We start from the raw sequence: 20,519 nt of genomic DNA, 5'->3' as shown, positions 1-20,519 counted from the left end.
TTATTATCCTTTTAAGTTTCCTTATGAGGCATGCCAGTTACAGGGCTGGGGCTTGGTGCCTAGTATGCAGGGCTACTTCCAGGTCACGTAGCTGGGACCCACTGATTAGTGAAAGATAGCCATGTGATGGGACATGTGACCGCTTACAGGGAGGATGAGGCAGATCACGTGTCCAACACAGTTAGGACTGGCGGATGCGGGGGAGATGACACGTTGTACCACATGGACGCGTTACAGGGAAAATCAGGCATATGACGCGCAATGCAGGTCACGTGACTGCGGCGTCTGATGTCACCAAAAAGGTGAATGATACTGCAATGCTTTGGACACTGCTAAACAAATATACTACCAATCTCTCATCTCTTCTCACGCCACCAACCCTAAGCGACTTTTTAACACATTTAAGTCTCTTCTCTCCTCCCGCCCCCCCCCCCCCGGCTATCATCAGTGCAGAAGAACTTGCCTCCTACTTTAAGGACAAGATAGATAACATTCGAGAAGAAATGGTATGCTCCTCCACAACCTCCCCACCTGAACCCTCTGGCACTTTCTCTTCGTTTGAGCCGGCAAATGAAAAGGAAGTTTCCACACTCTTCTTATCCTCCTACTCTACTACCTCTCCTCCTGATCCTATACCTGCACAAGTCATTAATACTCTGTCTCATGTGATTATTCCAACCTTAACTAAAATCTGCAATCTCTCTCTTGCTACTGGTACTTTTCCTTCTTTGCTCAAACATGCAGTGATTACACCCATTCTGAAGAAACACAATTTTGACCCTAACTCTCTCTCTAACTATCGTCCTATCTCTCAGCTCCCATGCCTCTCCAACTGGAGAGACTTGTCTACTCTCGCCTCACTAACTTTCTTAACTCTCACACCTTATTAGACCCGCTTCAGTCAGGCTTTCGCTCTCAACACTCCACTGAGACAGCACTGACTAAAGTGATGAATGATCTGGTAACTGCTAAGTTACCATCAATCACTACTTATTCTTCTAGATCTTGCTGCTGCGTTTAACACTGTGGATCACACTCTTCTCTTACAAACACTACACTGCCTAGGTCTTAATGATACAGCCCTTTCCTGGTTCACATCTTACCTATCTGATCGCTCTTTCAGTGTTCGCTTCTCTAACTCTACCTCCTCTTCACCACCTCTGTCAGTCGGAGTTCCGCAAGGCTCAGTCTTAGGTCCTCTGCTTTTCTCAATCTATACCTCATCTCTTGGCAAACTCATCCGCTATTTCAGATTTCCGTATCATTTATATGCGGATGATACTCAAATCTATCTATCAACCCCAGAGCTGTCACCAGTGGTTTTGGGCCGAGTCTCTGAATGTCTCTCTGCCATCTAACTTTGGATGTCTTCTCGCCACCTCAAACTCAATATTTCCAAAACAGAATTACTTATATTCCCACCAGCTAAGAACAGTTACCATCCTGATATCCATCACTGTTGACAACTCGACAATCTACCCTACTCCACAAGCTTGTTGCCTAGAGGTCAGCCTTGACTCTGAACTGTCCTTTGTTCCCCACATTCAATCTTTCTCCAAATCATGTTACATGCATCTAAAAAAATATATACAAAATACGACCCTATCTCACACAAGACACTACTAAATCTCTTATCCATGCACTTATTATATCTTGCATTAATTATTGCAATAGTCTCTTAACTGGTCTTCCCAAGAACAGACTCTCGCCATTGCAATCCCTTTTAAATGCTGCTGCTAGGCTGATCTTCCTAGCAAGACGCTCATCGTCTGCTGATCCGCTCTGCCAGTCCCTCCATTGGTTACCTGTGTTTTACCGTATTCAATATAAAACACTTCTACTTGCATATAAAGCTATTAACCATACTGCACCAGCATATATCTCTGCACTTATCACAAAATATCTCCCATCTAGACCACTCCGCTCTGCACAAGATCTGCGTCTCTCTTCTGCACGGATCACCAGTTCCCATTCACTATTACAGGACTTTCATCGGGCTGCTCCCATCCTATGGAATGCCCTTCCACGCACAATAAGACTCTCCACTAGCCTCCAAACTTTCAAGTGTTCCCTGATAACTCACCTCTTCAGGCAAGCCTATCATATTTATATATTGCACACATAACCCTCTGAGGCACTTATGTATTATATAGCTTCCCTTCTGGACCTACAAGCTATGCTATTACTGGTGCCTGTCCTTGTGTTTCCCTCGTATATCCCTATAGATTGTAAGCTTGCAGCAGGGCCCTCCTACCTCCAAGTCTGTCTGTTGTTACCCAGTTTTATCTCTGTTTACAATTGTAAAGTGCAACGGAATCTGCTGCGCTAATAAAATTTAAATAAATAATAAATAATACACTCAGGGCCTATGGACATGGATTGGCTGCCAACACACATGTGATAACAAAGGGCGATCCTGATTGGTGGGCCCACATTTATAAATATCATTCACTGGGACCACTCTGGTTGGCCTTGATAAAGTGGACAGTGAAACACATGTCAGGCATCATATGTCACTGAAATGTCTGTTAGCTAAATGTTAATTACTGTGAGCTGTAATGTTGTGAACGATTTATAAGTAATCTATCCTGTACAATCAATGAAGGTGTTTCACTGTGTGGATACTTAGTAGAGATCAATGGTGAAGTGATTTAGAAGGGAGACACACATCGGGCTAGATTCTCTAAGCTTCAAAAGTGATAAAATGAAGAGTGATAAACAGCCAGCCAATCAGCTACTGTCTGACATTTTTCAAACACAGTCTGTGACATGGCAAGTAGGAGCTGATTGGCTGGCTGTTTATCACTCTCCATTTTATCACTTTTGAAGCTTAGAGAATCTGGTGCCTAGTGAGATAACACTTAACGGTACTTGTTTCCTAGCAGGGCGCCCAGATTTCCTACATACGTTAACGTAGTGAAATTGCATCGCATCGCATGGGCCTTTTTGGTGCGATGCGATGCGATTTTTTTATGTAATTTATTCACTGCTCTGTTTGCCCCAGGGGATCTCATCGCATCGCATCACACCTCCCGCAAACTCGCATGCGATCGCATGCGATTTTATAGGGTGTGCGATGCCATTACATTAGCTATACAATAATATCATTGTATGACATACAAAGAGGTTTTAGGCACCCCCCAACTATCCACGCTACCCCGAAGCATGGTAAGCGGCGGCGAAACACGTCTTCCGACCTTTTCATACCCCCACTATCCACATTGGCGTGGAGTTGATTTTATATAGTGTGGTGAGCGCAGCGAGCCACCGAGCCCGAAGCGTGGCGAGGGGACATGGATTACTTTACATGTATTCCGCTGCGCTCGCCATGCTTCGGGCTACGCTAGCCACACTATATAGAATCAACTCCACGCCAACATGGATAGTGGGGGTATGAAAAGGTCGGAAGACGTGTTTCGCCGCCGCTCACCATGCTTCGGGGTAGCGTGGATAGTTGGGGGGTGCCTAAAACCTCTTTGTATGTCATACAATGATATTATTGTATAGCTAATGTAATGACATCGCACACCCTATAAAATGGCATGCGATCGCATGCGAGTTTGTGGGAGGTGCGATGCGATGAGATCCCCTGGGGCATACAGAGCAGTGAATAGATTACATAAAAAAATTGCATCGCATCGCATGGCACTAAAAAGGCCCATGCGATGCAATCCGATTTTCCTTTGCAGAATAGCCCACTAAGCAATTTGCGTAGTGGGCGCCCTGCTAGGAAACAAGTACCCACTTAACTATACTATCTGACCAGCAGAGGGCAGCAAAGATCTACCAACTGAATATACCAAAACAACACAAATATTTATTTATTTATTTACAGTTTCTTATATAGCGCAGCAGATTCAATACAATAGTAAATATTTATATCTTTCTGCTGACTATATCATCTCAAATGAATGAGATATTATATTTGATCTACCCGCAAAAACAAAACAACATCTGTCAATCTAAAGTGTTCTCACCAAAAATAATTGTATTACATATACAGAATATGAGGAGAGGATATAAGTAGTGTGAATTATAGAATTAATATTTCACTGAGTATAAGATTATACCCAAATAGAATTGAAGTGAAATTGAATAAATTCAGCTACTAACACAGAGGGTGACATTCTATGGGATGAGAATATTAGACTTTTGCGAGTTTTTTCGCAAAAACGGCCGAAATCGCATTTTTTCCATTTTCGCATATTTAATGAGCTGCGAAAATGTGAAAAAGTGCGATTTTGGCCAACAAATTGGACACACTGGAAATGCGATGGCTGCTTTTCGCAGCACATCACATCCAGATGTTTTCACATGAAAAAGTATACAAATCGCATATTTAATGGTATGCGATTTGTATAAAGTGTGTCTATAATTCGCCCAAAAATCAGACCAGGTTCTGATGGGCGAATTAGCCAAAACCCTGCACAGATCGCAATGATCTGTGCAGGGTTCTGGTGTAAAAATCAGTTTAAACAGTTAAAATAAAAATAAAAACCAGCGCGGGGTCCCCCGCCAGAGCATAACCAGCCCCGGGCTCATTGAGCCGGTGCTGGTGACATAAAATCAGGGTGCCCGACAAATAGGGGTCCCCTTGATTTAATGAAACCAGCACCAGGCTCAAGGTCCGGCGCTGGTTCCCAAAATACGGGGGACAAAATGACTAGGGGTCCCCCGTATTTTAAGAACCAGCACCAGACCCAACCAGCCAGCAGGGTAATGCCACAGCCGGGGGACACTTATTATATAAGGTCCCGCGGCCAAAGCATTATCCCCCTAGCTGATCAGCATGGGCAGGGGTCCTGGGGAAGTGGGGACCCCCCCAATGAAGGGGTCCCCCCCTCCAGGACTTACCAGCCCATGCTGAAAGTCCGGGGCTGTCCCCGATGCCCCTGGGCGGTGGGCATCGGGCTGATGGATAGTGTAAAAAATTGAAGAAAAACTATTGTTTTCTACTGTAGAACTATGAGTCCCAGCAAGCCTACCCCGCATGCTGGGACTTGGAGAACCACAAGTCCCAGCATGCGGTGCACTTGTAGTTCTACAGTACAAAAAATAGTTAAATAAAACACACTGACACCCTGAAAAATAAAAGTTTAATACACACATAACACACACACTGATACTTACCTACCTTGAGCCCGTAGGTCGGTCCCTGGATCCTGGGTCCGGGGTCCGGGGCTCCTGGACAGAAGAGTCCGGTTCCGGGGCCTTGGTCCGGGTTCCGGGGCTGATCCGGGGTCCTGGGCTCCAGGTCTGATGTCTCCGGGGTCCAGGATCCGAAGAAGTCCAAAAGGGGTACCTAAGGAAGGAAATCCTACTCACCTGGTCGGCCAATAGAATCATTCTGAGAAGAGGCGCGGAAGATGAAACATCTCTGCGCCTCTTCAGTCCGAGAGCGGGTACCAGCCGGGAGCAGCGCGTCTGCCGGAGAGGATGCCGATGTCGTCGCCGGGGACCAGGTGAGTAGGATTTCCTTCCTTAGGTACCCCTTTTGGACTTCTTCGGATCCTGGACCCCGGAGACATCAGCCCTGGAGCCCAGGACCCCGGACCAGCCCCGGAACCCGGACCAAGGCCCCGGAACCGGACTCTTCTGTCCAGGAGCCCCGGACCCCGGACCCAGGATCCAGGGACCGACCTACGGGCTCAAGGTAGGTAAGTATCAGTGTTTGTGTTATGTGTGTATTAAACTTTTATTTTTCAGGGTGTCAGTGTGTTTTATTTAACTATTTTTTGTACTTGTGGTTCTCCAAGTCCCAGCATGCGGGGTAGGCTTGCTGGGAATCATAGTTCTACAGTAGAAAACAATCGTTTTTCTTCAATTTTTTACACTATCCATCAGCCCGATGCCCACCGCCCAGGGGCATCGGGGACAGCCCCGGACATTAAGCATGGGCTGGTAAGTCCTGGAGGGGGGGGGACCCCTTCATTGGGGGGGTCCCCACTTCCCCAGGACCCCTGCCCATGTTGACCAGCCAGGGGGATAATGCTTTGGCCACGGGACCTTATATAATAAGTGTCCCCCGGCTGTGGCATTACCCTGCTGGCTGGTTGGGTCTGGTGCTGGTTCTTAAAATACGGGGGACCCCTAGTCATTTTGTCCCCCATATTTCGGGAACCAGCGCCGGACCTTGAGCCTGGTGCTGGTTTCATTAAATCAAGGGGACCCCTATTTGTCGGGGACCCTGATTTTATGTCACCAGCACCGGCTCAATGAGCCCGGGGCTGGTTATGCTCTGGCGGGGGACCCCGCGCTGGTTTTTTTTTATTTTAATTTGCGATTTCCTGCAAACGTGCGATTTTCAGACATGAAAATCGCACATTTTCAGGACTAAACACATCGCACAAACTCGCACCAATTTGCAGTATTTGGCCCGTTTTTCGCATCTCATTAAATATGTGCGAAGTGGTGCGATAAAAAAAATGCGCATTTATGTCAATCCATAGAATGTCACCCACTGACTTCTCCAGAACCCCATAAACCCGCACCATTGAAAGTGATAATACTCTTTTTACTGGCTCACAGTGATACGTGCAAAATTGACAGGACATCTTAGAGTGAACATTTGTGTAATTTTAACACACTTTTCTTTAACTATAAGAGCACAACCTTTATGTCTATTTATGTTTGTATTCTTAATCCCTATATGTTGGCTGCCACTTCCCATAATATATGATAAGGGAATTTGATCAAATGTGAATTAAAAGTTATGTTTTAATCTTAATTAGTGTGTCCCTCATTACAGTCCCTTTCCTTCTTTATACAATATATTTCTGAATAAGATAAAACCCTTCTGCTTCATGTCGGTGTATAATCCCTTATTGGACATTACTAGGTGATTCATCGCGCCCTACGGGCGCTCTTCACACCGTCGTAAGGGGCTGCGCCCCCTTAATTTGTGAACATTTGTATATGAGAAAGATGGTTAGAATTGTACGAAAGATGCCTGTATTGCAACTTGAGTTATAGGTGAAATGTGTTAAATAGAGAGCATATGATGTGGAAGGGGTGTGTATTATTTTGTTTAATTAAAAAGCGGTTACAGAGTAAGATGTACATTGATAGTGTGGATGGTACAGTGACATTTGTGGGTGTGGGGGGGGGGCTGTGTGTGCATGTTGTTTAGGTGTGTGTGTGCAATAGTATAGTAGGGTGTTTCTGAGTCAGCGGCTCCCCACTGGCGGAGGTCACGGCACAGGAAAACAGGAGGCTGGGTAGTGATAGGGGTGTGTGGGCATAAAGGGGACTAAAGAGGAGGGTGGGAGATACTGTGCAGCTTCTGCCAGTGGGTGAGGGTCCAGCGTGGCACTACAGGAGTACAGGAAGGTGGCCCTTAGTCAGTGTCTCCTCCTACTGGGTGGGACTTCGGGTGCATGAGAGCAGGAGGCTGGGCTATGAGGCATGATAGGGGCATGTGGGCAAAACAGCGTCAGCGACTCCCCAGTGGTGGAAGTTACGGTTCAGGAGAGCAGGAAGCTGGGTAGTGATAGGGGTGTGTGAGTATATGGGGGACTAAAAAGGGGCTTAGGGGTGCCGTGAATTGCAGGAGGGGCGCGGGGGTGCCGTGAATCAAGGGAGGGAGGCGGCACAGGTGTCAGCGAATTGCGGGAGAGGGCGGGGGTCCGCAAAGCGTGGGAGGGGGCGTGAATTGCGCGAGGGGGGGTTGCGAATCGCGGGAGGGGGGGTGCGCGGGGGGTCTGTGAATTGCGGGGGGGCACGGGGCGCAATGAATCACCTAGTTGGTTATATATTCTTGTAGAAGGATGGTAGGATGTTGCTGTCATTCAGAATGCATTTACATAAACAGTAATAGTAGCAGTAAAAGATCTGACTTAAAACACCTACAGTAAAACAGAACAGGTGTTATATATTATACAAAGAATTGGTTGATGATGTGTAGGTTGACGTGCACATAGTTCATAGTTGTCACTGGAATAAAATTGCTACACGAAAAAATCAACACAGAAAGTTCAACACATGTAAATGTTGACATAAGTGTGGCACTTCATCTGTGTCCATGTCGACACATGAGAATGAATATGAAAACATTCAAAAAAAGAAAAATAAATCTTCAAAAACTCATGTCAACCTTTATCATTGTCGACCATAGCCGTGCATGTGCCATTTAATCCTGGGGTTGCTTTGAATTGCGCGCGGAGGTGGGGGGGGAGGGAGGAGGTGAGGGGTGTCCGCGAATCACGGGAGGAGGGGTCGTGGGTGGATGCCGTGAATTGTGGGAGGGGGGGCGCGGGGGGGGGTGTGGGTGCCGCGAATCGTGGGAGGGGGGGGCGCGGGGGGTTGCAGTGAATCGCGGGAGGGTGGGTCGCGGGGGGCAGGGGGTTGCCGCAATGACAGGAGGGGGGGTCAGGGGTGGGGAATCGCGGTTGGGGGGGTCGTGGGGGGCACCGTAAACCTCGTGAGGGGGGGCCCGGGGGGTTGGCGCGAATCGCGGGAGGGGGGGTCGCGGGGTGTCGCGAATCGCAGGAGGGGGGGTGTAACGGGGTGGGGCCGTGAATTGCAGGAGTCACCGGGGGTGCCGCGAATTGCGGGGGGTGTGCTGCAAATCGCGGGAGGGGGGTCGCGGGGGTGCCGCGAATCGCCACAAGAAAAAATCGACACAGAAAGGTCAACACATGTAAATGTTGACATAAGTGTGGCACTTCATTGGTGTCCATGTCGACACATGAGAATGAATATGAAAACATTGAAAAAATGAAAAATAAATCTTGTCAACCTTTTTTATTGTCGACCATAGCCATGTCAGTGTTTTGCATGTGCCATTTAATCGTGGGGATGCCGTGAATGGGGGGGGGAGAGAGGGAGGTGCATACCCATAATGACCCTCTCCAGGAGGGACGCATTGCTCTGTTTCTGGACTTTCTTCTTAATTTATGGATTACCATCACCTGTGCTTAAACACCTTTCTTATCAATTACCCTGTTTAAAACAGGTGATGACGATCATAAATTAAGATGGAAGTCCACAAACAGAGCATTCTGTCCCTCCTGGAGAGGGTCATGTTGGGAGGTATGGAGGTGTGGGGCGCTCACCTGGTGTGTCTGGTGAGTAGCAGTGTCTTTGCTGTGTAACATGAGAGAGGCAGAGGGTGTGAGTCAGAGGCTCCACCCAGCGTTACAGCTTCAGACACACTTTGAGTGACAGATGTAGCCAAATATATAAGAGATAGTGTGAAGTCCGTGTTGTGTTACACATACATACACAGGGTGCCGGAATTAGTACCATGTACAGGGCATGTGGTGCGTATCTTGGTCTTACTTTGAGTCCTCATCAGGCCTCCTCCTCCACAGCTAAAATATATTCTTCATCTGTCTAAGAAAAGTCAAGTTCGCTGAGCGGCTGAGGACGCCAGTTCTCTGTTATGTACGACGCGTTTCGTTTGCAAGTTATGTAAGTGAGGAAAGGGGTCTCCTGTCTATCTCACCATATGAATTAATTGTATACTGTACTTAGCAAGTCCAAAATCACCATGTCCCAGCACGTGGTGTCTAATGGGGTACCCCAAACTCTGCCTCACAGTCCAGGCTTTAGGGATATCTATGCCTGAGTCCAAATGTTTAAATCAAATGATTTGAGGCACCAAGTCATCTGTGTTAAAACATAGATATCCTTAAAGCCTGGAGTGTAAAGTCACAGTTTGGTCAGTTCTGTATTTACCTTGTGTTTTTATTGCTACATACTGTATAATAGAATAGAATTCCCATAGAAATAATCTGTAGCGTATTATATTGAGGTTTATATAACTTGTTCCGCGGGAACTTCATGGTTTCTGGGGATGTTCCTGCGTCCCACCAGGGGCCGGCAGCGTCCCGTGGTGTGTGTGTGGGGGGGAAGTTGTGAGTCCCCCATGTCGCCCGTGAATAGACGCTGTGTGCATGCTATTTCCTAATGTTATATACAGAACACTGCAGACTCCTGTGGTGCTTATTCTATATGCAGTGACACCAGTCCCTAACACACCGAGGGGGTATGGGGTCACATGGGGCTGCATGTGGGTGCAGGGTCTTACATGTACCAATCTTCTGTTATTAGGAGGACAAAGATTACCTAACATTGAGAGTCGTGATCAAGGAGACCGTGTGCCCCAAAACCGCCAGAAGGGAGCTAGTACGATGTAATTTCCAAAAATATGGGGTGAGTATTGTGTCACAGTATATAAGAGGTGGTAAATAACATATTTATCTTCTGCCATAAGCAGCCAATCAGGGACAGTTATCTAATATCAGCTGTAAATAGAACAACTTTTTGTTTTTGAAAACGTAAGAAGTCACTTTGCTAATGTCACTGTATTATGTTCTGCAGAATGTGAAAACTTGCACGGTCCGCTTGGCCCAGACGGGCAGAGATGATATAAAGTGCTCAGAGGTAAGACACTAACACAGGGTTTCCCAGTGCCAGATTAAGCCTTCGGGGGTCCCGGAGCACTTTAGACAGGGGGACCCCCTTGCACTTGAAATTACTGACCGCAAACTGCATGGGAGAATATTACACTGTCATAACACAGAGTAAAGGCAGTATACACTTGGTCAATGGGTAACTGCAGGGAGAGATGTCTCTTATACATTTAGCCAGATCTGTCACTCATCCTCTGTGTATATAACGTTCCCGCCCAGCGGGATACACAAGCCCCCCCCCCCCCCCTCCCCTAGGGAAAAGACCAGTGTTCTATGTGTATAACGTTCCCGCCCAGCGGGACACACAAACCCGCCCCCCCAGGGAAAAGACCAGTGATCTATGTGTATAACATTCCTGCCCAGCGGGATACACAAACCAGCCCCCCCCCCCTAAGGAAAAGACCAGTGTTCTACTAACCCCACCCCCTTGACATCATCCTCTGTGTATATAACGTTCCCGCCCAGCGGGATACACAAGCCCGCCCCCCCCCCCTCCCCTAGGGAAAAGACCAGTGTTCTATGTGTATAACGTTCCCGCCCAGCGGGACACACAAACCCGCCCCCCCTAGGGAAAAGACCAGTGATCTATGTGTATAACATTCCTGCCCAGCGGGATACACAAACCAGCCCCCCCCCCCCTAAGGAAAAAAGGAAAAGACCAGTGTTCTACTAACCCCACCCCCTTGACATCACCTCCCCCTGCCCAGCCAGGGCTACAGTACACGCCCACCATCCACCATTTCTCCACTGCCACCATCCACCATTACTCCCGCACCCCCCCAGACATCCGCGACCCGCCCTCCCGCGATTCTCGGGGCCCACGTGACCCCCCCATCCCGAAATTCCCGCCGACCCCCCCTCCCAAAATTCGCAGCACCCCCCGCGACCCCCACTCCCGCGATTCACGGCACCCCCCCCCCGCCCCCCTTCCTGCAATTCCCGCTATGTGTATCAGGCTGACAGTGTGTGTGTGTGTGTGATAACAGCAGTAGCGGTGTTTCTGTGTGGCGCACTCCGCTATGGGTATCAGGCTGATATTGTGTGTGTGATCACAGTAGTAGCGCGTGCTTCTGTATGGTGCACTCCGCTATGTGTACCAGGCTGACAGTGTGTGTGTGTGATCACAGTAGTAGCGGTGTTTCTGTATGGTGCACTCCGCTATGTGTATCAGGCTGATAGTGTGTGTGTGATCACAGTAGTAGCGGTGTTTCTGTATGGCGCACTCCGCTATGTGTATCAGGCTGACAGTGTGTGTGTGTGATCACAGTAGTAGCAGTGTTTCTGTGTGGTGCACTCCGCTATGGGTATCAGGCTGACAGTGTGTGATCACAGTAGTAGCAGTGTTTCTGTATGGCGCACTCCACTATGTGTATCAGGCTGATGGTGTGTGTGTGTGATCACAGTAGTAGCGGTGTTTCTGTATGACGCACTCCGCTATGTGTATCAGGCTGACAGTGTGTGTCTGTGTGATCACAGTAGTAGCGGTGTTTCTGTATGGCGCACTCCGCTATGTGTATCAGGCTGATAGTGTGTGTGTGATCACAGTAGTAGCAGTGTTTCTGTATGGCGCACACCGCTATGTGTACCAGGCTGACAGTGTGTGTGTGTGATCACAGTAGTAGCAGTGTTTCTGTATGGCGCACTCCGCTATGTGTATCAGGCTGATAGTGTGTGTGTGATCACAGTAGTAGCAGTGTTTCTGTATGGCGCACTCCGCTATGTGTATCAGGCTGATAGTGTGTGTGTGTGATCACAGTAGAAGCAGTGTTTCTGTATGGCGCACTCCGCTATGTGTATCAGGCTGACAGTGTGTGAGTGTGTGATCACAGTAGTAGCGGTGTTTCTGTATGGCGCACACCGCTATGTATACCAGGCTGACAGTGTGTGTGTGATTACAGTAGTAGCGGTGTTTCTGTATTGTGCACTCCGCTATGTGTACCAGACTGACAGTGTGTGTGTGTGATCACAGTAGCAGCGGGGTTTCTGTATGGCGCACTCCGCTATGTGTATCAGGCTCATAGTGTGTGTGTGTGATTACAGTAGTAGCAGTGTTTCTGTGTGGTGCACTCCGCTATGTGTATCAGGCTCATAGTGTGTGTGTGTGATCACAGTAGTAGCGGTGTTTCTGTGTGGTGCACTCCGCTATGTGTATCAGGCTCATAGTGTGTGTGTGATCACAGTAGTAGCAGTGTTTCTGTATGGCGCACTCCGCTATGTGTATCAGGCTGACAGTGTGTGTGTGTGATTACAGTAGTAGCGGTGTTTCTGTATTGTGCACTCCGCTATGTGTACCAGGCTGACAGTGTGTGTGTGTGATCACAGTAGTAGCGGTGTTTCTGTATGGCGCAATCCACTATGTGTATCAGGCTGACAGTGTGTGTGATCACAGAAGTAGCGGTGTTTCTGTATGGTGCACTCCGCTATGTGTATCAGGCTGACAGTGTGTGTGTGTGATCACAGTAGTAGCGGTGTTTCTGTATTGTGCACCCCGCTATGTGTATCAGGCTGATAGTGTGTGTGTGATCACAGTAGTAGCGGTGTTTCTGTATTGTGCACTCCGCTATGTGTATCAGGCTGACAGTGTGTGTGTGTGATCACAGTAGTAGCAGTGTTTTTGTGTGGTGCACACCGCTATGTTTATCAGGCTGACAGTGTGTGTGTGTGATCACAGTAGTAGCGGTGTTTCTGTATTGTGCACTCCGCTATGTGTATCAGGCTGACAGTGTGTGTGTGATCACAGTAGTAGCGGTGTTTCTGTATGGCGCAATCCACTATGTGTATCAGGCTGACAGTGTGTTTGTGATCACAGTAGTAGCGGTGTTTCTGTATGGCGCACTCCGCTATGTGTATCAGGCTGACAGTGTGTGTGTGTGATCACAGTAGTAGCGGTGTTTCTGTATGGCGCACTCCGCTATGTGTATCAGGCTGATAGTGTGTGTGTGATCACAGTAGTAGTGGTGTTTCTGTATTGTGCACTACGCTATGTGTATCAGGCTGACAGTGTGTGTGTGTGTGATCACAGTAGTACCGGTGTTTCTGTATTGTGCACACCGCTATGTGTATCAGGCTGACAGTGTGTGTGTGTGATCACAGTAGTAGCAGTGTTTTTGTGTGGTGCACACCGCTATGTTTATCAGGCTGACAGTGTGTGTGTGTGATCACAGTAGTAGCGGTGTTTCTGTATGGCACACTCCGCTATGTGTATCAGGCTGACAGTGTGTGTGTGTGATCACAGTAGTAGCAGTGTTTCTGTATGGCGCACACCGCTATGTATACCAGGCTGACAGTGTGTGTGTGATTACAGTAGTAGTGGTGTTTCTGTATTGTGCACTCCGCTATGTGTATCAGGCTGACAGTGTGTGTGTGTGATCACAGTAGTAGCAGTGTTTTTGTGTGGTGCACACCGCTATGTTTATCAGGCTGACAGTGTGTGTGTGTGATCACAGTAGTAGCGGTGTTTCTGTATGGCACACTCCGCTATGTGTATCAGGCTGACAGTGTATGTGTGATCACAGTAGTAGCAGTGTTTCTGTATGGCGCACTCCGCTATGTGTATTAGGCTGACAGTGTGTGTGTGATCACAGTAGTAGCAGTGTTTCTGTATGGCGCACTCCGCTATGTTTATCAGGCTGACAGTGTGTGTGTGTGATCACAGTAGTAGCGGTGTTTCTGTGTGGTGCACTCCGCTATGTGTATCTGGCTGACAGTGTGTGTGTGTGATCACAGTAGTAGCGGTGTTTCTGTATGGCGCACTCCGCTATGTGTATCAGGCTGACAGTGTGTGTGTGATCACAGTAGTAGCGGTGTTTCTGTGTGGTGCACTCCGCTATGTGTACCAGGCTTACAGTGTGTGTGTGATCACAGTAGTAGCGGTGTTTCTGTATGGCGCACTCCGCTATGTGTACCAGGCTGACAGTGTGTGTGATCACAGTAGTAGCGGTGTTTCTGTATGGCGCACTCCGCTATGTGTATCAGACTGATAGTGTGTGTGTGTGTGTGATCACAGTAGTAGCGGTGTTTCTGTATGACGCACTCCGCTATGTGTATCAGGCTGACAGTGTGTGTGTGATCACAGTAGTAGCGGTGTTTCTGTATGGCGCACTCCGCTATGTGTATCAGGCTGACTGTGTGTGTGTGTGATCACAGTAGTAGCGGTGTCTCTGTATGGCGCACTCCGCTATGTGTATCAGGCTGACAGTGTGTGTGTGTGATCACAGTAGTAGCGGTGTTTCTGTATGGTGCACTCCACTATGTGTACCAGGCTGATAGTGTGTGTGTGTGATCACAGTAGTAGCGGTGTTTCTGTATGGCGCACTTCGCTATGTGTATCAGGCTGACAGTGTGTGTGTGTGATCACAGTAGTAGCGGTGTCTCTGTATGGCGCACTCCGCTATGTGTATCAGGCTGATAGTGTGTGTGTGATCACAGTAGTAGCGGTGTTTCTGTATGGTGCACTCCGCTATGTGTACCAGGCTGATAGTGTGTGTGTGATCACAGTAGTAGCGGTGTCTCTGTATGGCGCACTCCGCTATGTGTATCAGGCTGACAGTGTGTGTGTGTGATCACAGTAGTAGCGGTGTTTCTGTATGGCGCACTCCGCTATGTGTATCAGGCTGACAGTGTGTGTGTGTGATCACAGTAGTAGCGGTGTTTCTGTATGGCGCACTCCGCTATGTTTATCAGGCTGACAGTGTGTGTGTGTGATCACAGTAGTAGCGGTGTTTCTGTATGGTGCACTCCGCTATGTGTATCAGGCTGATAGTGTGTGTGTGATCACAGTAGTAGCGGTGTTTCTGTATTGTGCACTCCGCTATGTGTATCAGGCTGACAGTATGTGTGTGTGATCACAGTAGTAGCAGTGTTTTTGTGTGGTGCACACCGCTATGTTTATCAGGCTGACAGTGTGTGTGTGTGATCACAGTAGTAGCGGTATTTCTGTGTGGTGCACTCCGCTATGTGTATCAGGCTGACAGTGTGTGTGTGTGATCACAGTAGTAGCGGTATTTCTGTATGGCGCACTCCGCTATGTGTATCAGGCTGATAGTGTGTGTGTGATCACAGTAGTAGCGGTGTTTCTGTATGGTGCACTCCGCTATGTGTATCAGGCTGACAGTGTGTGTGTGTGATCACAGTAGTAGCGGTGTTTCTGTATGGCGCACTCCGCTATGTGTATCAGGCTGACAGTGTGTGTGTGTGATCACAGTAGTAGCGGTGTTTCTGTATGGTGCACTCCGCTATGTGTATCAGGCTGATAGTGTGTGTGTGATCACAGTAGTAGTGGTGTTTCTGTATGGTGCACTACGCTATGTGTATCAGGCTGATAGTGTGTGTGTGATCACAGTAGTAGCGGTGTTTCTGTGTGGTGCACTCCGCTATGTGTATCAGGCTGACAGTGTGTGTGTGTGATCACAGTAGTAGCGGTGTTTCTGTATGGCGCACTCCGCTATGTGTATCAGGCTGATAGTGTGTGTGTGATCACAGTAGTAGCGGTGTTTCTGTGTGGTGCACTCCGCTATGTGTATCAGGCTGACAGTGTGTGTGTGAGATCACAGTATTAGCGGTGTTTCTGTATGGCGCACTCCGCTATGTGTATCAGGCTGATAGTGTGTGTGTGTGATCACAGTAGTAGCGGTGTCTCTGTGAGGCGCACTCCGCTATGTGTATGAGGGTGACAGTGTGTGTGCTCACAGTAGTATCGGTGTTTCTGTATGGCGCACTCCGCTATGTGTACCAGGCTGACAGTGTGTGTGTGTGATCACAGTATTAGCGGTGTTTCTGTATGGCGCACTCCGCTATGTGTATCAGGCTGATAGTGTGTGTGTGATCACAGTAGTAGCGGTGTCTCTGTGTGGCGCACTCCGCTATGTGTATCAGGCTGACTGTGGGGCTATAACACAGCTGATAACCTGTTTCCTCTTATAGGTCTCTTTAGCAGACGGACGGTCTCCTGGCTTCGGAAGCCACATTAGTTTTCTTCCCAACTTAGACAAGCGGCAGTGATGTCACAGAAGTGTCCGGAGATGCCGCAGCTCCACCATTGCGCCCTGTACTGCGATATATCCCATAATAACGCTTGGATTACTGAGATAACATGATGCCTACAGCAATAAAATGATTCCGCCTTCTATGACTTGTATGTCTGTATATGACGTGGTGGGACCTTGCCGTACCTATCAGTGATCATTCTGTATACTGCTGAAAGCAGAGGACGATGCGGGGGTGGTAAGGTGTCCGGACCTATCAGTGATCATTCTGTATACTGCTGACAGCAGAGGGCGCTGCGGGGGCGGTAAGGTGTCCGGACCTATCAGTGATCATTCTGTATACTGCTGACAGCAGAGGGCGCTGCGGGGGCGGTAAGGTGTCCGGACCTATCAGTGATCATTCTGTATACCGCTGACAGCAGAGGGCGCTGCGGGGGCGGTAAGGTGTCCGGACCTATCAGTGATCATTCTGTATACTGCTGACAGCAGAGGGCGCTGCGGGGGCGGTAAGGTGTCCGGACCTATCAGTGATCATTCTGTATACTGCTGACAGCAGAGGGCGCTGCGGGGGCGGTAAGGTGTCCGGACCTATCAGTGATCATTCTGTATACTGCTGACAGCAGAGGGCGCTGCGGGGGCGGTAAGGTGTCCGGACCTATCAGAGATCATTCTGTATGTAGCGCCCTATTTTCAAACTAAACTTAGTGCTCTGAATAGGCATATAATTGTAAGAGATGCTAACAGATAGGCATACATTGCTGAAAATATAGTCATATCTGTGAAAAACCTTTGTCTATAAATACATATTTCCATAGGCACAGGCTAGGATTTAAAAGTTAATCTGTAGTTCATGAGAAGGTATATGTATGTGTATATATGTCATTTTTATTGAAGGAACATAATTAATGTATGATGTATATACTTAGATATTGCATGTGTTTACACATTTTAATGTATTTCATGTATTTACACACGGCTGGCAAGAGAATAAAGGGACACTTGTGGAAACTTCCAGAGCCACCTTATGCTTCGTGACAAGGGAGTCACATGATGCCAGTCACATGATGCCAGTCACATGACAGTCCTAGGGAAGAGTAGGAAAACATCTCATAGTGACAGTTAGAAAGAAAAAAACCGCCATTACCCCAGACAGGACTGACATCCTAGGAGCTACCTGCACTGCTGGTAAAGGAGATGTGCTGTAACTAGAGCAAAGACTGGCACTGTGAGTGAGTGACAGCCAGAGCAGGGCATCAAGGGAGCAATGCCTGTCGTTAGGGTGGTCTTTTCGGCATCGGCAGGAGTCAGTAATAGAGTAAAGCCATACAGGGCCTTAACTATAATTGGCAGCAGCAGCAGCTTCTGTGCTAGACTTTCTTCCATGGATGCTGTAGTGGCCATAAAGTGAAGAAGGACTGATGATTATATAGTCCACGCAGCGGTGAGTGGCATCAGTGAAGCCAGCAGCCTTGTGTACAGACACTACTTGCAGCATACACAAGTCAGCCATAGCAAGTCAGAGATTGGGGGAGCAGCCAAGCTGTAGTACAATGACCAGGCAGCCAGTATAATCTGTGTGTGGTGCTATGTTAGAGCTGCTATCTACGTCATATGATGTGATGATAATTCCTGTCGTTTTATGAATACAGAGACTATAATTATTAACATCCTAACTGCAGACAGCTTCTAATATCTGTTGCAAACGTAAACTGATGAGGACACGTTGCATGTTTAAGAAGTGAGTTTAGTCTCAATATAAGCTCCAGAGGAACAGTTTCAGGAATAAAAGTAAAGCTTTATACATTGACAGTCTGGCCTGAACTTACAATACTGAGCTGAGGACATTGATACATGCTTTCATCTAAATGTTACATTTCAAGTGATTTGCTAGCGATTGCAACGTTGTATCATTTGCCTTCATAGCCTGTTGTACTTCTGCCGGACTGTGCTCAGATAAACTCATATGCAGCTAACACAGTTACTTTACATTAAAGAAAAGAACTTTAATTGTTCATAATTGGACCATAGAGAAGAGTTGTACAGAATACTTCTCAGGGTGTGATTCAGCACAAGTATAGTTTGGATGTCATTGTTGCAAAGGACACGAACCTAAGATACACTTTATTAACTGGAGGTCAAACTACGTAAAAGGAGAACATAGTGGAATTTAATGCTCTACTAGCATACAGAGACTTTATCCAGTAAGTGGCTATACCGGATGTTATATGGGCCCCAACTGCGCACAGCTGGTATTGACATATTAGTAATAATAATATTTTACATTTTTTATTTATACCCGGGTATATATATATTTAAATCTAACAAATTGGTTTTCTAAAGTTTTTTGTATTGCATGCAAGTAGTCTGTTGTACAGGTATATATATAGTTGTTTTTATTTCCACTTTAATATTTGATAATTGTTATTATACTAATGTATACTAATATAGCCTAAGTGTTGTTAATTTATCATAAAAAATATAAAGACGTTTTACTTTATAATTGTATTGAATAACTAATCTGTATATTAGAATTAGAGGTTATCCCTAGCTAACCTAATTTAATTACCCATAGGGTCATTATAACAAAAGCTTGGGTGGAGGCACAAAACATTAGCTAAGCAAGTGAACTAAGCGTTACATTTTGGAGGCACCAGCCGAGATCCGAACATATAGTTGTCTCCTGTTTACCAAAATTAAAAGATGGAAATAGTAACTGGGGAAGACATTTTCCGTTGGTGTAGAGATAAAGGGGTTAATGTGCAGTGCAGTTTTGGGCTAGGAGGAAATTTCTCTGATGTCAGTGAGGAAAATGTACTAAAGGAGGTACAAAAATTGTATGGAATAAGTTACCCATATATTGTTGATAAGTGGAAGGGACAATATGGGGATCCATTGGCTTTACTGATCAGTAACAGAAACGATTTAGACCAAGTATTTTTTCCAAGAATGATTGCTATGGAAAATGTACCAGGAAGAAGGATACAACTTTTGTGGCCAGACGGTGGTAATATTGGGGGAGAAGACGCCACAGAAACAGAGGACCATGGATCAGGAGAATTATTTTCTGGGGGCTGTTTCCATGCTACCACTTCAGATTCTGTTCCACAAGAGAATAAAGGTGAAATAACTGGGGTCCAGGTAGAAACTGTGGTAGATAAAGTTGTTAGTCAACTGGAAAGGTGGCACTATGAGGGAGGATACCGACGTTTAAGGATCTTCTCTGGGATATCACCTGTGCCTGCAGGTGAAGAGAATTATGAATTGTGGAGGGAGGCTGCAATACAACACTCCGAAGAATGGCAGTGTCCGGAACATATAAAGAAACAGAGAGTTGTAGAAAGTTTAAGGGGACCAGCCATGGGAGTTATTCAGGCTACCAGAAGAAGTAATTCCCAGGCTACTCTAAAAGATTATATAGAAGCCTTAGATTTTTCATATGGTACATTGGAAGATGTAGGGGATTTGTTGGCCAGGTTAAATAACACATATCAAGAGCCTGGAGAAACATTAACACATTATATATACAGAGTTGATCGATTAATTTATAAAATTATTGATAAGGGAGGTCTTGCTAAGGGAACTGAGGATGAGCAACGGATGAAGCAAATACTCAAGGGTGCTTTGACTAATAATCCGGTTGCTCAACGATTAAGATGTACGATGACAAAGGTTCCTCCTCCTACTTTAACCGAGCTGGTCCGAGAAGTCAAATTGGAGGAAGTCCAGATAGAAAATAGGGAGAAAACTATAAAAAAAGTAAAAGTGGTTCTTCCTGCTTCTGATCAACCCACTATGGATGAGAGGCTATTCAGATTGCTGGAAGAGCAAAACAAGAAAATAGATCAACTCATAGAATTACAGATAAAACAAACCAACAATGTTAATATGTCTTCCGGTATGGGAAGAGGAGCCAATAGGCAAAGGGGTAACCACATTACCTATACTTGTTATAGTTGCGGGCAAATCGGACATCGATCATTTGAATGCCTTAATATACTAATATAGCCTAAGTGTTGTTAATTTATCATAAAAAATATAAAGACGTTTTACTTTATAATTGTATTGAATAACTAATCTGTATATTAGAATTAGAGGTTATCCCTAGCTAACCTAATTTAAT

At 46.7% G+C, this 20,519-nt stretch overlaps 1 protein-coding gene across 1 annotated transcript in view; it reads left to right on the top strand.

Annotated features, from left to right (window-relative positions):
- LOC146079378 (antimicrobial protein CAP18-like) overlaps positions 1–16,542 on the top strand; it is a 28,088-nt gene extending 11,546 nt beyond the window's left edge. Inside the window, exons 2-4 of the mRNA XM_083186180.1 lie at positions 10,054–10,155; positions 10,324–10,386; positions 16,338–16,542. Of these exons, the coding sequence (XP_083042306.1) occupies positions 10,054–10,155; positions 10,324–10,386; positions 16,338–16,415 (243 nt within the window). The 3' untranslated portion in view covers positions 16,416–16,542. The remainder of the gene's footprint in view (positions 1–10,053; positions 10,156–10,323; positions 10,387–16,337) is intronic.
- Positions 16,543–20,519: the final 3,977 nt, after the last annotated feature.

Source organism: Crinia signifera, chromosome 5, assembly GCF_055691185.1.
Source record: "Crinia signifera chromosome 5, ASM5569118v1, whole genome shotgun sequence".
Classification (NCBI taxonomy): domain Eukaryota; kingdom Metazoa; phylum Chordata; class Amphibia; order Anura; family Myobatrachidae; genus Crinia; species Crinia signifera.
This window is presented reverse-complemented; position numbering and strand designations above follow the sequence as displayed.